The 18,492-nt window shown below is 44.7% G+C and overlaps 1 protein-coding gene across 1 annotated transcript in view; it reads right to left on the bottom strand.

The window, feature by feature from the left end:
- Window positions 1–15,926: 15,926 nt before the first annotated feature.
- Window positions 15,927–18,492, bottom strand: part of LOC112255866 (CDK5 regulatory subunit associated protein 1-like 1) — a gene marked incomplete at its 5' end in the record, with an annotated part of 33,674 nt that continues 31,108 nt past the window's right edge. The window contains 1 exon segment of the mRNA XM_024428703.2: window positions 15,927–17,269. Within this exon segment, the coding sequence (XP_024284471.1) occupies window positions 17,108–17,269 (162 nt within the window).

Raw genomic sequence — 18,492 nt, 5'->3', positions numbered from 1 at the left:
GGGTTAACTGGTCTAGGAACAGTGGGTTAACTGGTCTAGGAACAGTGGGTTAACTGGCCTAGGAACAGTGGGTTAACTGGTCTAGGAACAGTGGGTTAACTGGCCTAGGAACAGTGGGTTAACTGGTCTAGGAACAGTGGGTTAACTGGTCTAGGAACAGTGGGTTAACTGGTCTAGGAACAGTGGGTTAACTGGTCTAGGAACAGTGGGTTAACTGGTCTAGGAACAGTGGGTTAACTGGCCTAGGAACAGTGGGTTGTAACTGGTCTGGTCTAGGAACAGTGGGTTAACTGGTCTAGGAACAGTGGGTTAACTGGTCTAGGAACAGTGGGTTAACTGGTCTAGGAACAGTGGGTTAACTGGTCTAGGAACAGTGGGTTAACTGGCCTAGGAACAGTGGGTTAACTGGTCTAGGAACAGTGGGTTAAATGGTCCTAGGAACAGTGGGTTAACTGGCCTAGGAACAGTGGGTTAACTGGTCTAGGAACAGTGGGTTAACTGGTCTAGGAACAGTGGGTTAACTGGCCTAGGAACAGTGGGTTAACTGGTCTAGGAACAGTGGGTTAACTGGCCTAGGAACAGTGGGTTAACTGGTCTAGGAACAGTGGGTTAACTGGTCTAGGAACAGTGGGTTAACTGCCTGTTCAGGGAAAGAACGACAGATTTTTACCTCGTCAGCTCGAGGATTTGATCTTGCAACCTTTCAGTTAGCTAGTCCAACGCTCTAACCTCTAGGCTACCTGCCGTCCCTACACTCTAACCACTAGGCTACCTGCCGTCCCTACACTCTAACCACTAGGCTACCTGCCGTCCCTACACTCTAACCACTAGGCTACCTGCCGTCCCTACACTCTAACCACTAGGCTACCTGCCGTCCCTACACTCTAACCACTAGGCTAGGCTACCTAACCACTAGGCAACCTGCCGTCCCTACACTCTAACCACTAGGCTACCTGCCGTCCCTACACTCTAACCACTAGGCTACCTGCCGTCCCTACACTCTAACCACTAGGCACCTGCTGTCCCTACACTCTAACCACTAGGCTACCTGCCGTCCCTACACTCTAACCACTAGGCTACCTGCCGTCCCTACACTCTAACCACTAGGCAACCCTGCCGTCCCTACACTCTAACCACTAGGCGGCAACCTAACCACTAGGCAGCCGTCCCTAGGCACCTGCCGTCTAACCACTAGGCTACCTGCCGTCCCTACACTCTAACCACTAGGCTACCTGCCGTCCCTACACTCTAACCACTAGGCTACCTGCCGTCCCTACACTCTAACCACTAGGGCTACCTGCCGTCCCTACACTCTAACCACTAGGCTACCTGCCGTCCCTACACTCTAACCACTAGGCTACCTGCTACACTGGCTACCTGCCGTCCCTCCACTCTAACCACTAGGCTACCTGCCGTCCCTACACTCTAACCACTAGGCGACCTGCCGTCCCTACACTCTAACCACTAGGCTACCTGCCGTCCCTACACTCTAACCACTAGGCAACCTGCCGTCCCTCCACTCTAACCACTAGGCTACCTGCCGTCCCTACACTCTAACCACTAGGCTACCTGCTGCCACCTGCTACACTCTAACCACTAGGCTACCTGCCGTCCCTACAACCACTAACCTCTAACCACTAGGCTACCTGCCGTCCCCTCCACTCTAACCACTAGGCTACCTGCCGTCCCTCACTCTAACCACTAGGCTACCTGCCGTCCCTACACTCTAACCACTAGGCTACCCTGCCGCCACTCTAACCACTGGCTAACCACTAGGCTAGGCTACCTGCCGTCCCTCCACTCTAACCACTAGGCTACCTGCCGTCCCTCCACTCTAACCACTAGGCTACCTGCCGTCCCTACCACTCTAACCACTAGGCTACCTGCCGTCCCTACACTCTAACCACTAGGCTACCTGCCGTCCCTACACTCTAACCACTAGGCTACCCTGCCGCCCCTACACTCTAACCACTAGGCTACCTGCCGTCCCTACACTCTAACCACTAGGCTACCTGCCCCCCACTAGGCTACCCTGCCGCCCCTACTCTAACCACTAGGCTACCTGCCGTCCCTACACTCTAACCACTAGGCTACCTGCCGTCCCTCCTCTAACCACTAGGCAACCCTGCCGTCCCTACACTCTAACCACTAGGCTACCTGCCGTCCCTCCACTCTAACCACTAGGCAACCCTGCCGTCCCTCCACTCTAACCACTAGGCTACCTGCCGTCCCTCCACTCTAACCACTAGGCTACCTGCCGTCCCTCCACTCTAACCACTAGGCTACCTGCCGTCCCTACACTCTAACCACTAGGCTACCTGCCGTCCCTACACTCTAACCACTAGACGACCTGCCGTCCCTACACTCTAACCACTAGGCGACCTGCCGTCCCTACACTCTAACCACTAGGCTACCTGCCGTCCCTCCACTCTAACCACTAGGCAACCCTGCCGTCCCTCCACTCTAACCACTAGGCAACCCTGCCGCCCCAAAGCTTGATCAATCAGCTGTGTAGTGCTCCGGCACAAAAAAACTAAAACATGCACCCCTTGGGTAGGCCTGATCTACACTGATTAAAGTGGATTTAACAAAGTGGCATCAATAAGGGATCATATCTTTCACCTGGATTCACCTGGTCAGTCTATACCATGGAAAGAGCAGGTGTTCAAATGAGAATGAGAATACACACATTCAAATGAGAATACACACATTCAAATGAGAATACACACATTCATACACGTGTGCCTAAACATTCCATGTACCATATACTCAATGATCATCATCATCATCAATAGCCATTCATGTTTTCACATCATTCTCTACTGCTACAACTGCTTCCTCTAAGCAGGCCCTGATATCCTGTCTCAGCATCCGTGTTCTGTAAATAACAACTGCTTCCTCTAAACAGGCCCTGATATCCTGTCTCAGCATCCGTGTTCTGTAAATACCAACTGCTTCCTCTAAGCAGGCCCTGATATCCTGTCTCAGCACCTGTTCAGAGTGAATCTCACAACATCAGTCAGACACACACTGTGTTTCACACTATCCGTGTCCTTGGTTTGGCTTTGAACAGGAGGAACACTCAAAAACACACACACACAAACACACACACACACTCCAATGAATCAGGCATGCTGCTCGCCCGCTGTGCAAACGCTGCCAAGTCATCAGATTATTGGAGGCGTTGAAAGTTCATTCCTCCGTTATAACGTTGTGTGGAGAGCTCCTTTCACTGGCTCTCTGTCAGTTAGGCCTCAGGTTGTATACGTCATAATAAACAACGGTCTGTATTTCAGCGCAATGTTCAATTATTGCCTCGGTGACGCACGCAGTCAAACCAATGGTTTGTTTGACAACGGCGGTGCTTCTCTTGACTCCAGGCAGACGCCTTCTCTGTTTGAAGAGACACTCTGAGTATATAATATAATAGTATATATATAATAGAAGAGACACTCTGAGTATATAATATAATAGTATATATATAATAGAAGAGACACTGAGTATATAATATAATAGTATATATATAATAGAAGAGACACTCTGAGTATATAATATAATAGTATATATATAATAGAAGAGACACTCTGAGTATATAATATAATAGTATATATATAATAGAAGAGACACTCTGAGTATATAATATAATAGTATATATATAATAGAACGACAAAAACTAAAACCTTCTTTATTCCAGTATGTTAATATGTATTTCATCACCTAACGCTTTAATTTAAATTAAAAAAACATCTGGCTGTTTGCTTTTAAATAATATAGGGTAGCTAAAAGTGTATTTACAGATTAATGACAAATTAACAAACATTATCCTTTAAGAACGTCAGGAAATGTCACAAACACAGCAGTGAAACACTAAAACACCACAGTATTCAGCACTAAAACACTCCACACCACAGTGTTCAGCACTAAAACACCACAGTATTCAGCACTAAAACACCACAGTATTCAGCACTAAAACACACCACAGTAGTCAACACTAAAACACCACAGTATTCAGCACTAAAACACCACAGTGTTCAGCACTAAAACACCACAGTATTCAGCACTAAAACACACAGTATTCACAGTAGTCAACACACTAAAACACCACAGTATTCAGCACTAAAACACCACAGTGTTCAGCACTAGTCAAAAAACACCACAGTAGTCAGCACTAAAACACCACAGTAGTCAGCACTAAAACAGCACTAAAACACACAGTGCACTAAAACACCACAGTCAGCACTAAAACACCACAGTAGTCAGCACTAAAACACTCACTAAACCACAGTATTCAGCACTAAAACACCCAGTACCACAGTATTCAGCACTAAAACACCACAGTATTCAGCACTAAAACACCACAGTATTCAGCACTAAAACACCACAGTATTCAGCACTAAAACACCACAGTAGTCAGCACTAAAACACTCCACACCACAGTGTTCAGCACTAAAACACCACAGTAGTCACCACTAAAACACCACAGTATTCAGCACTAAAACACTCCACACCACAGTAGTCAGCACTAAAACACCACAGTAGTCACCACTAAAACACCACAGTAGTCAGCACTAAAACACTACAGTATTCACCACTAAAACACCACAGTAGTCACCACTAAAACACTCCACACCACAGTAGTCAGCACTAAAACACCGCAGTAGTCACCACTAAAACACCACAGTAGTCACCACTAAAACACTCCACACCACAGTATTCAGCACTAAAACACTCCACACCACAGTGTTCACCACTAAAACACTCCACACCACAGTAGTCACCACTAAAACACTCCACACCACAGTAGTCACCACTAAAACACTCCACACCACAGTGTTCACCACTAAAACACCACAGTAGTCAGCACTAAAACACCACAGTAGTCAACACTAAAACACCACAGTAGTCAACACTAAAACACCACAGTATTCAGCACTAAAACACCACAGTATTAAAACACCACAGTAAACTAAAACACCACAGTAGTCAACACTAAAACACACCACACAGTATTCAACACACTAAAAAAACACCACAGTAGTCAACACTAAAACACCACAGTAAGCACTAAAACACTCCACACAGTATTCAGCACTAAAACAACACCACAGTATTCAGCACTAAAACACCACAGTATTCAGCACTAAAACACCACAGTATTCAGCACTAAAACACCACAGTATTCAGCACTAAAACACCACAGTATTCAGCACTAAAACACCACAGTATTCAGCACAAAACACCACAGTAGTCAGTAAAACACACCACAGTATTCAGCACTAAAACACCACAGTAGTCAGCACTAAAACACACACAGTATTCAGCACTAAAACACCACAGTAGTCAGCACTAAAACACCACACAGTAAAACACTCCACACCACAGTATTCAGCACTAAAACACCACAGTAGTCAGCACACTAAAACACCACAGTAGTCAGCACTAAAACACTACAGTATTCACCACTAAAACACTACAGTATTCAGCACTAAAACACCACAGTAGTCACCACTAAAACACTCCACACCACAGTAGTCAGCACTAAAACACCACAGTAGTCACCACTAAAACACCACAGTAGTCACCACTAAAACACTCCACACCACAGTATTCAGCACTAAAACACTCCACACCACAGTATTCACCACTAAAACACTCCACACCACAGTAGTCACCACTAAAACACTCCACACCACAGTAGTCACCACTAAAACACTCCACACCACAGTGTTCACCACTAAAACACTCACAGTACAGTGTTCAGCACTAAAACACCACAGTAGTCACCACTAAAACACCACAGTAGTCACCACTAAAACACCACAGTAGTCAGCACTAAAACACCACAGTAGTCACCACTAAAACACCACAGTAGTCAGCACTAAAACACCACAGTAGTCAACACTAAAACACCACAGTAGTCACCACTAAAACACACACAGTAGTCAACACTAAAACACCACAGTATTCAGCACTAAAACACCACAGTAGTCACACTAAAACAGTAGCACTTCACACCACAGTATTCACTAAACACCACAGTAGTCAACACTAAAACACCACAGTATTCAGCACTAAAACACCACAGTATTCACCACTAAAACACCACAGTAGTCAACACTAAAACACCACAGTAGTCAGCACTAAAACACTCCACACCACAGTGTTCAACACTAAAACACAACAGTGTTCACCACTAAAACACCACAGTAGTCAGCACTAAAACACCACAGTAGTCAGCACTAAAACACCACAGTATTCAGCACTAAAACACAGAGTAGTCAACACTAAAACACTCCACACCACAGTGTTCAACACTAAAACACAACAGTGTTCACCACTAAAACACCACAGTAGTCAGCACTAAAACACCACAGTAGTCAGCACTAAAACACCACAGTATTCAGCACTAAAACACAGTAGTCAGTCAAGTAGTCACTAAAACACTCCACACCACAGTGTAAAACACTCCACACCACAGTCAACACTAAAACACTCCACACCACAGTGTTCAACACTAAAACACTCCACACCACAGTAGTCAACACTAAAACACCCACACCACAGTAGTCAAACTAAAACTAAACACACCCAAAAAACCACACCACAGTAGTCAACACTAAAACACTCCACACCACAGTAGTTCAACACTAAAACACTCCACACCACAGTGTTCAACACTAAAACACTCCACACCACAGTAGTCAGCACTAAAACACCACAGTATTCAGCACTAAAACACCACAGTAGTCAGCACTAAAACACCACAGTAGTCAGCACTAAAACACCACAGTGTTCAGCACTGTAGGCATATCACAAGAACAATGAGTTCCAGCGACAGGATGAGAGGCTGCTGTCCCACTGCTCTGTACTAGAAAGGAAGAGGTATTTCCAGTGTCGTATCACATCACCTCATTGCCCAGTTAGTGTAATGTGATGAAAAAGCATTAGATAATAATTGATGGTAATAGGGAAGTGAGCATCACATGGTGAGATGAGGGAACACGCTGGTTTTTCATGGTTTGGGCCCTAATGGCACCCTATTCCCTATACCGTGCACTCTCCAATGGGCTCTGGTTAATAGTAGTGCACCACATAAGAAATAGGGTCTCATTTGGGACGCCGGGGCAGATGTAAACGTGGGCCAGATCCTCATCTCAGCACCTCTCTCTGCGAATCACATCTCTGTTGGAGCCACAATGCCCCTCACTGTGAACATCAATAGCCTCAAATGAACCAAATGAAGTTTCGCCAAGCAGAAATGTTCATTTTAATTTCAGTAATGAAAGGATCTTGTTGAGTCCAAATGCACTTAAACCATATAAAAATGTACTATAAATGAACGGCCCAGTTAACAGAACTGTGAGAGTTCCAAAGGACCGGATGGAAACTCACATTACATTCTATTTCAGTGAATCTTCTCTTTATGGATTCAATGCACAAATATGAGCTCTCCGTCCGTCCGTCCTTCCTTCCTTCCTTCCCTCTTTCTTTCTTTTTATCTCTACCCTTCTCCTTCCCTTCCTTCCTTTCTTTCTTTCCTTCCCTCTTTCTTTCTTTATCTCTACCCTTTTCCTTCCCTTCCTTCCTTCCTTCCTTCCTTCCTTCCTTCCTTCCTTCCTTCCTTCCTTCCTTCCTTCCTTCTTTCTCTCTTTATCTCTACCCTTCTCCCTTCCTTCCTTCCTTCCTTCCTTCCTTCCTTCTTCCTTCCCCTTCCTTCCTTCCTTCCTTCCTTCCTTCCTTTCCTTCTTTCTTCTTTATCTCTACCCTTCTCCCTTCCTTCCTTCCTTCCTTCCTTCCTTTTTCCCTCTCTTTTTCTTTCTCTCTTTATCTCTACCCTTCTCCCTTCCTTCCTTCCTTCCTTCCTTCCTTCCTTCCTTCCTTCCTTCTTTCTTCCTTCCTTCCTTCCTTCCTTCCTTCCTTCTCTTCTCTTTCTTTCTTTCTTTATCTCTACCCTTCCCCTTCCTTCCTTCCTTCCTTTCTTTCTTCCTTCTTTCTTCTTCTATCTCTTTCTTTCTTTATCTCTACCCTTCTCCCTTCCTATCTCTACCCATTGATGTCTCTGTGTTTACAGTGCTCTACACACCATAGTGCCTGTTCCAAGGGAAATGACTTGGCAAACACATCGTAGTAAACATTAAACATACTCAATGCAGGGCTTTAGTTTTCCCTACGAGCGGTGCACTGTGTCCTTGAGTTGGGTGGCCCTCGAGTCTGGCTGTCTGACTCTATGTCCCTAAGTTGTGTGGCCCTTGTGGCTGGCTGGCTTCATGGCTCTGTCGGTGTTATCTAACCCACACACACACACTCCTCCGTTGTTGCAATGCACCCTGGGATTTCACAACAACCCATTGTGAGAAAGATTGCTTGTATTGAGTGTGTTGGTCACTTGCCAGCCGAGCCAGTGTTTGGGCTTATGCCTTTGACTGAATCAACTGAGGGTAATTCAAAGTCATTTGGGGACCTAAGTCAACATTTGTGCCAGTCAACAACATTCATCTTAACAGCCCTCTAATGTGCTTGTGGAGACGGAGCACTTCAATGCTGTGGGAGGAACTGCAGATGTCATTAACCACTTTGTAACAAGGAAATGAAATCTGCAGGACGGATGTCTCTCTTGGTATGACTATTGTCTTCATGCTGTTATTAAGATGGATTTCTCTATGTTACCATCAATTAGCTCAACAATTAACTTTATAATTAACTTTACAATTAACTGTCTAATTGCATTAACAAGCGAGAAGACTGGTTTGTTGTTGTGCTTTAAACATTCAAGCTGGACTATACACTTGCTACATTAGTTTTTGGACTTATAAATGAACGATCAATAACTATTGATTCTTGAATAATATACTAATACTATCTTACGTGAATCACATCTCTGTTGGAGCAACAATTCCCACAATGCCCTCACTGTGAACTGTCATATTTTATTTATTTTATTTCACCTTTATTTAACCAGGTAGGCTAGTTGAGAACACCTTTATTTAACCAGGTAGGCTAGTTGAGAACACCTTTATTTAACCAGGTAGGCTAGTTGAGAACACCTTTATTTAACCAGGTAGGCTAGTTGAGAACACCTTTATTTAACCAGGTAGGCTAGTTGAGAACACCTTATTTAACCAGGTAGGCTAGTTGAGAACACCTTTATTTAACCAGGTAGGCTAGTTGAGAACACCTGTATTTCACCAGGTAGGCTAGTTGAGAACACCTTTATTTAACCAGGTAGGCTAGTTGAGAACACCTTTATTTAACCAGGTAGGCCAGTTGAGAACACCTTTATTTAACCAGGTAGGCTAGTTGAGAACACCTTTATTTAACCAGGTAGGCTAGTTGAGAACACCTTTATTTAACCAGGTAGGCCAGTTGAGAACACCTTTATTTAACCAGGTAGGCTAGTTGAGAACACCTTTATTTAACCAGGTAGGCTAGTTGAGAACACCTTTATTTAACCAGGTAGGCCAGTTGAGAACACCTTTATTTAACCAGGTAGGCCAGTTGAGAACACCTTTATTTAACCAGGTAGGCCAGTTGAGAACACCTTTATTTAACCAGGTAGGCTAGTTGAGAACACCTTTATTTAACCAGGTAGGCTAGTAGAGAACACCTATATTTAACCAGGTAGGCTAGTTGAGAACACCTTTATTTAACCAGGTAGGCTAGTTGAGAACACCTTTATTTAACCAGGTAGGCCAGATGAGAACACCTTTATTTAACCAGGTAGGCCAGTTGAGAACACCTTTATTTAACCAGGTAGGCCAGTTGAGAACACCTTTATTTAACCAGGTAGGCTATTTGAGAACACCTTTATTTAACCAGGTAGACTAGTTGAGAACACCTTTATTTAACCAGGTAGGCTAGTTGAGAACACCTTTATTTAACCAGGTAGGCTAGTTGAGAACACCTTTATTTAACCAGGTAGGCCAGTTGAGAACACCTTTATTTAACCAGGTAGGCTAGTTGAGAACACCTTTATTTAACCAGGTAGGCCAGTTGAGAACACCTTTATTTAACCAGGTAGGCTAGTTGAGAACACCTTTATTTAACGAGGTAGGCTAGTTGAGAACACCTTTATTTAACCAGGGAGGCTAGTTGAGAACAAGTTCTCATTTGCAACTGCGACCTGGCCAAGATAAAGCATAGCAGTGTGAACAGACAACACAGAGTTACACATGGAGTAAACAATTAACAATAAACATCCCATCAGAACCCGTCAGAACGAAAAAATATAAGCTTGTTTTACTTGTAAAGATCGTAACTGTAAACAAAATATGTTTATTGTATGGTTAAAACTATACATTTGATATTATGGATGGCCAGTCCTGGCATCCATAGCTCGTCTACAAATTTGTGACTGGTTACATTTCTCAAGCCCCAATCCTTTAGCTTTTTTTAGCAAAACAGGGGCAGGGATCGGACTTTGTTATTGTTTCAACTAAGGATTCTAGCTTTAACACCATCTACGTCTTGAAAAGTGATTGCCGAGTTCTTGACCATTCAGGTAACTGCCAAAATAAAGGGAACACCAGCATAGGTAGCCTAGTGGTTAGAGACAGGTAGCCTAGTGGTTAGAGACAGGTAGCCTAGTGGTTAGAGACAGGTAGCCTAGTGGTTAGAGACAGGTAGCCTAGTGGTTAGAGGCAGGTAGCCTAGTGGTTAGAGGCAGGTAGCCTAGTGGTTAGAGACAGGTAGCCTAGTGGTTAGAGCAGGTAGCCTAGTGGTTAGAGGCAGGTAGACTAGTGGTTAGAGACAGGTAGCCTAGTGGTTAGAGACAGGTAGACTAGTGGTTAGAGACAGGTAGCCTAGTGGTTAGAGACAGGTAGCCTAGTGGTTAGAGACAGGTAGCCTAGTGGTTAGAGGCAGGTAGCCTAGTGGTTAGAGACAGGTAGCCTACTGGTTAGAGACAGGTAGCCTAGTGGTTAGAGGCAGGTAGCCTAGTGGTTAGAGGCATGTAGCCTAGTGGTTAGAGACAGGTAGCCTAGTGGTTAGAGGCAGGTAGCCTAGTGGTTAGAGACAGGTAGCCTAGTGGTTAGAGACAGGTAGCCTAGTGGTTAGAGACAGGTAGCCTAGTGGTTAGAGGCAGGTAGCCTAGTGGTTAGAGACAGGTAGCCTAGTGGTTTAGAGGCAGGTAGCCTAGTGGTTAGAGACAGGTAGCCTAGTGGTTAGAGACAGGTAGCCTAGTGGTTAGAGACAGGTAGCCTAGTGGTTAGAGGCAGGTAGCCTAGTGGTTAGAGACAGGTAGCCTAGTGGTTAGAGACAGGTAGCCTAGTGGTTAGAGGCAGGTAGCCTAGTGGTTAGAGGCAGGTAGCCTAGTGGTTAGAGGCAGGTAGCCTAGTGGTTAGAGCCAGGTAGCCTAGTGGTTAGAGACAGGTAGCCTAGTGGTTAGAGGCAGGTAGCCTAGTGGTTAGAGGCAGGTAGCCTAGTGGTTAGAGACAGGTAGCCTAGTGGTTAGAGGCAGGTAGCCTAGTGGTTAGAGACAGGTAGCCTAGTGGTTAGAGGCAGGTAGCCTAGTGGTTAGAGGCAGGTAGCCTAGTGGTTAGAGACAGGTGGCCTAGTGGTTAGAGACAGGTAGCCTAGTGGTTAGAGGCAGGTAGCCTAGTGGTTAGAGGCAGGTAGCCTAGTGGTTAGAGACAGGTAGCCTAGTGGTTAGAGACAGGTGGCCTAGTGGTTAGAGACAGGTAGCCTAGTGGTTAGAGACAGGTGGCCTAGTGGTTAGAGACAGGTAGCCTAGTGGTTAGAGACAGGTATCCCCCTTTCCTGTAATAGGGCTGTGGGCCAGAACAGCTTCAATGCACCTTGACATCGATGCTACAAGTGACTAATCGTGTCCTGTGGATGCATTGTCATCCTATGGGAGGATTGCCATGGAAGCCAAAATAATGGCCTGCCTAGCATTTTTTTTATACAATGACGCTAAGCATGATGGGTTGTTAACTGCTTAATTAACTCAGGAACCACACCTGTGTGGAAGCATCTGCTTTCAGTTTACTTTGAGCCCTCGTTTCCTCAAGTGTTCCCTTTATTCTGGCAGTTCCGGGTTCACATCCTGGTCTGTATGTACAGCCAGGCTCTGAATAGATCAGATCCCCTCTCGTTAACACCCAGGACACGTCTCTAAAGATGACACACAAACTTCCACGTCTCCACCTAAATGATTGCAGGCGATGGCCACAGTCTTGAACCTTGATTGTCAATTACTCCCTTGCTGATATTCTGATATGGGTTTGGCATATAATCGTTACGTTGACGGGTGCAATCAATGCTGTCTCGTGGCGTTCATCGAGAGGCTGTCAATTAAAGCAGAAACATCCACACACTTCTGGCTGCGTTTAGACAGGTAGCCCAATTCTGATCTTTTTTTTCTTCAGTAATTGGTCTTTTGACCAATCAGATCAGCTCTGAAAAAGATCTGACGTGAAAAAATATGATTTGATTGGTCAAAAGACCAATTAGTGGAAACAAACATCAGAATTGGGCCGTCTGAGATACCCATACAGTCAGTTTTGGGTAACAAGGACATGGCAATAAAAATATCCAAAAGACAAAATCAGTGGATTAATTTCTCTCTTAAGACATGGGTTTAGGGTAGTAAATTCATTTAGTTAGAGAGGTCAAACTGCTGAGCTGGCCCGCACACGACCTCGGCTTCATCCCTGAAAATTCAGGAGAGCAGATTTAAACAGGTGACGCAAAAACGGGCATTTTTTGCGTCACCTGTTTGTACACCTGTTTATACACCTGTTTGTACACCTGTTTATACACCTGTTTGTACACCTGTTTATACACCTGTTTGTACACCTGTTTATACACCTGTTTATACACCTGTTTGTACACCTGTTTATACACCTGTTTGTACACCTGTTTATACACCTGTTTGTACACCTGTTTATACACCTGTTTGTACACCTGTTTATACACCTGTTTGTACACCTGTTTGTACACCTGTTTATACACCTGTTTGTACACCTGTTTATACACCTGTTTGTACACCTGTTTGTACACCTGTTTATACACCTGTTTGTACACCTGTTTGTACACCTGTTTATACACCTGTTTGTACACCTGTTTGTACACCTATTTGTACACCTGTTGGAACACCTGTTTGTACACCTGTTTGTACACCTGTTTATACACCTGTTTGTACACCTGTTTATACACCTGTTTGTACACCTGTTTGTACACCTGTTTATACACCTGTTTGTACGCCTGCTTATACACCTGTTTATACACCTGTTTGTACACCTGTTTGCACACCTGTTTGCACACCTGTTTATACAGCTGTTTCAAATCTGTATAAAACAAAATGTACCCCTTTTCTCCCCAATTTCATGGTATCCAATTGTTTTAGTAGCTACTTCTCTCATCGCTACAACTCCCGTACGGGCTCGGGAGAGACGAAGGTTGAAAGTCATGCGTCCTCCGATACAGAGGACTGGGAGTCACCACATCTACCATGACCTACACCCCACCATAATCCATTCTATCAACAACATACAGGACCTACACCACCACCATCATCCATTCTATCAACAACATACAGGACCTACACCTCCACCATCATCCATTCAATCAACAACATTCAGGACCCTACACCCCCACCATCATCCATCCAATCAACAACATAGAGCACCTACACCCCCACCATCATCCATCATATCAACAACATACAGGACCTACACCCCACCATCATCCATCATATCAACAACATACAGCACTGCCACCCACCATCATCCAATCTATCAACATACAGGACCTACACCCCCACCATCATCCATTCTATCAACAACATACAGGACCTACACCCCCATCATCCATTCTATCAACAACATACAGGACCTACACCCCCACCATCATCCATTCTATCAACAACATACAGGACCTACACCCCACCATCATCCATTCTATCAACAACATACAGGACCTACACCCCACCATCATCCATTCTATCAACAACATACAGGACCTACACCCCCACCATCATCCATTCTATCAACAACATACAGGACCTACACCCCACCATCATCCATCATATCAACAACATCAGGACCTGCAACATCACATTCTATCAACAACATACAGACCTACACCCCCACCATCATCCATTCTATCAACAACATACAGGACCTACAACCATCATCCATCCTATCAACAACATACAGGACCTACACCCCCACCATCATCCATTCTATCACCCATCATCCCCCCATCATCCATTCTATCAACAACATACAGGACCTCATCCATTCTATCAACAACATACAGGACCTCACACCCCAACACCATCATCCATCATATCAACAACATACAGGACCTACACCCCCACCATCATCCATCATCAACAACATACAGGACCATTCTCATCCATTCTATCAACAACATACAGGACCTACACCCCCACCATCATCCATTCTATCAACAACATACAGGACCTACCTACACCCCCACCATCATCCATTCTATCAACAACATACAGGACCTACACCCCCACCATCATCAACAACATACAGGACCTACACCCCACCATCATCCATTCTATCAACATACAGGACCTACACCCCCACCATCATCCACCATCATCCATCTATCAACAACATACAGGACCTACACCCCCACCATCATCCATTCTATCAGCAACATACAGCACTGCCACCCACCATCATGCATCCCATCAATACAGGCCAGCGTCATCCCATTAAATTAAGCATGTTGAACATATCCATTCTATCAGACTACAGACATCCATTCAGGACCTACACAGACATGTATAACATACAGGCTGACATCATGCACATGGCCAGAAGAAATTAAGCATGTTGAACATAGACTCAGATATATACAGGCTGACAGACATGTTGAACATAGACTCAGATATATACAGGCTGACAGACATGTTGAACATAGACTCAGATATATACAGGCTGACAGACATGTTGAACATAGACTCAGATATATACAGGCTGACAGAGGTACATGTTGAACATAGACTCAGATATATACAGGCTGACAGACATGTTGAACATAGACTCAGATATATACAGGCTGACAGACATGTTGAACATAGACTCAGATATACCCTAACGCTCAAAAGTTTGGGGATAGTTAGAAATGTCCTTGTTTTTGAAAGAAAAGCACATTTTTTTTGTCCATTAAAGTTACATAATTACAGTGTAGACATTGTTAATGTTGTAAATTACTATTTTAGCTGGAAACGGCTGATTTTTTTATGGAATATCTACATAGGCGTTCAGAGGCCCATTATCAGCAACCATCACTCCTGTGTTCCAATGGCACGTTGTGTTAGCTAATCCAAGTTTATAATTTTAAAAGGCTAATTGATCATTAGAAAACTATTTTGCCGTTATGTTAGCACAACTGAAAACTGTTGTTCTGATTAAATAAATAGTTAAACTGGCCTTCTTTAGACTAGTTGAGTATCTGGAGCATCAGCATTTGTGGGTTCGATTACAGGCTCAAAATGGCCAGAAACAAAGACCTTTCTTCTGAAACTCGTCAGTTTGTTCTTGTTCTGAGAAATGAAGACTATTCCATGTGAGAAGTTGCCAAGACACTGAAGATCTCGTACAACACTGTATACTACTCCCTTCACAGAACAGCGCAAACTGGCTCTAACCAGAATAGAAAGAGGAGTGGGAGGCCCCGGTGCACAACTGAGCAAGAGGACAAGTACATTAGAGAGTCTAGTTTGAGAAACAGACGCCTCACAAGTCCTCAACTGGCAGCTTCATTAAATAGTACCCGCAACAACACCAGTCTCAACGTCAACAGTGAAGAGGCGACTCCGGGATGCTGGCCTTCTAGGCAGAGTTCCTCTGTCCAGTCTCAACGTCAACAGTGAAGAGGCGACTCTGGGATGCTGGCCGTCTAGGCAGAGTTACAAAGAAAAAGCCAGACAGACAGAGAGCATGGAGTTGTGGTTTATTAAGGTTTATTAAGGTTAGCTTTACCCTGCAAACAAAGATGAGAAAACACTGTCAAGTCTGTGTCCCAAATTACACTCTATTCTCTATATAGTGCACTACTTTGGCCAGACACCCTTCCCCATAGGGTCCTGGTGAAAAGTAGTGCACTACCTTTGGCCAGACCCCCTTCCCCCCCATAGGGTCCTGGTGAAAAGTAGTGCACTACCTTTGCCAAGACCCCCTTCCCCCCCATAGGGTCCTGGTGAAAAGAAGTGCACTATAAAGGGAGTAGGGTGCCATTTGAGAGGCAGACAGGGATCTAGGCCAGACAATAAGTCCCCTGGGATAGGAGATGATCCACTGCTATGATGTACTTGAATAGAATCCAACAACATGCAGTTTCACACTGTAACATCACTACATCCCAAATAGCACCCTGTTCCCTAACTACTTCATACCAGGGCACATAGGGGTCTCCATCTACTCAGGAGTAGACTGACGTTAAAATGGAAAACCATAAAAGCAGAAATACAAATAGAGAAACACGAGAGAAAAAAAAACTAAAAATGTTTTGATAAACAATCACAATGTGGTACGACAGTACGACAGACACAGAGAGGGCTTTTACTGTGATGTAAATTCATTACCAAAAAATATACCTGTTCATCTGTGTCTGTTTCATTGTGGTAAAAATAAATAATTTTTAATTAAAGATATCCACCATCTTAAATCAGAGTATCACACAACATGTCTTTAACCTGTCCTCTCCTTATCTCCTGTCCTTGTTTCCTACCCTCGTCTCCTCTTCCTAACTCTGACATGCAGCTCCAGAATCCATCAAGTCTTTGTCCAAGACTGAGAAGTTTTTCCTCATATAAAGCTAAACTAGGACCCATCCAACACCCATTTCAAACAAACCTATAGGCAAAATAAACATGTCAAACTCTTTCAAATACTCGAGCTACGCTTGATTTAGTTTGCCCAGTACAAAGTCAATCATTTCCATATGTATTTGATCCAGGTCCCTTATTCATAAAGAGTCTCGGTGTATGAATGCTGATCTAGGATCAGTTTTGCCTTGTAGAACATAAGGATGACTGTAAAGGAGGGCCCTGATCTTGGATCAGCACTCCTCCTCCGAGACGCTCTATAAATACAGGCCCAAGTCCATGTCTTCCAGCCCCTCTGTCTCAGTGGAGTTTCTCCCACATGAAGACCACTAGGATAGCCACCACAGCCAGGCCGATAGACAGCAGCTTCAGCCCCTCTCTGTCCAGGCTCCAGGGGCTCCAGGATACAGTCAGCACGCCTGAGGAGGGGACGGACCCATTCTGCTGGAGGGACAGCTGCTCCTGTAGAGAGACAGCAGAGAGTTAGCCAAGGTTACATTATAGAGAACTGTAGAGGAAGTGAGTATTCATCTGTTGTGAGCTACGGGGACACTCAATATGGCTGCCGGTCCACTCAATATGGCTGACAGTACACTCAATATGGCTGCCAGTCCACTCAATATGGCTGCCAGTACACTCAATATGGCTGCCGGTCCACTCAATATGGCTGCCGGTCCACTTAATATGGCTGCCAGTACACTCAATATGGCTGCCAGTCCACTCAATATGGCTGCCAGTCCACTCAATATGGCTGCCAGTCCACTCAATATGGCTGCCAGTCCACTCAATATGGCTGCCAGTCCACTCAATATGGCTGCCAGTCCACTCAATATGACTGCCAGTCCACTCAATATGGCTGCCAGTCCACTCAATATGGCTGCCAGTCCACTCAATATGGCTGCCAGTCCACTCAATATGACTGCCAGTCCACTCAATATGACTGCCAGTCCACTCAATATGGCTGCCAGTCCACTCAATATGGCTGCCAGTCCACTCAATATGGCTGCCAGTCCACTCAATATGGCTGCCAGTCCACTCAATATGGCTGCCAGTCCACTCAATATGGCTGCCAGTACACTCAATATGACTGCCAGTCCACTCAATATGGCTGCCAGTCCACTCAATATGGCTGACAGTACACTCAATATGGCTGCCAGTCCACTCAATATGACTGCCAGTCCACTCAATATGGCTGCCAGTACACTCAATATGACTGCCAGTCCACTCAATATGGCTGACAGTACACTCAATATGGCTGCCAGTACACTCAATATGACTGCCAGTACAGTCAATATGACTGCCAGTACACTCAATATGGCTGCCAGTACACCCAATATGGCTGCCAGTACACAATATGGCTGACAGTACACTCAATATGGCTGACAGTACACTCAATATGACTGACAGTACACTCAATATGGCTGACAGTACACTCAATATGGCTGCCAGTACACTCAATATGGCTGACAGTACACTCAATATGGCTGACAGTACACTCAATATGGCTGACAGTACACTCAATATGACTGCCAGTCCACTCAATATGACTGACAGTACACTCAATATGGCTGACAGTACACTCAATATGGCTGACAGTACACTCAATATGGCTGACAGTACACTCAATATGGCTGACAGTACACTCAATATGGCTGACAGTACACTCAATATGGCTGACAGTACAC

Source organism: Oncorhynchus tshawytscha, unplaced genomic scaffold (assembly GCF_018296145.1).
Source record: "Oncorhynchus tshawytscha isolate Ot180627B unplaced genomic scaffold, Otsh_v2.0 Un_contig_178_pilon_pilon, whole genome shotgun sequence".
NCBI classification, from domain to species: Eukaryota; Metazoa; Chordata; class Actinopteri; order Salmoniformes; family Salmonidae; genus Oncorhynchus; species Oncorhynchus tshawytscha.
This window is presented reverse-complemented; position numbering and strand designations above follow the sequence as displayed.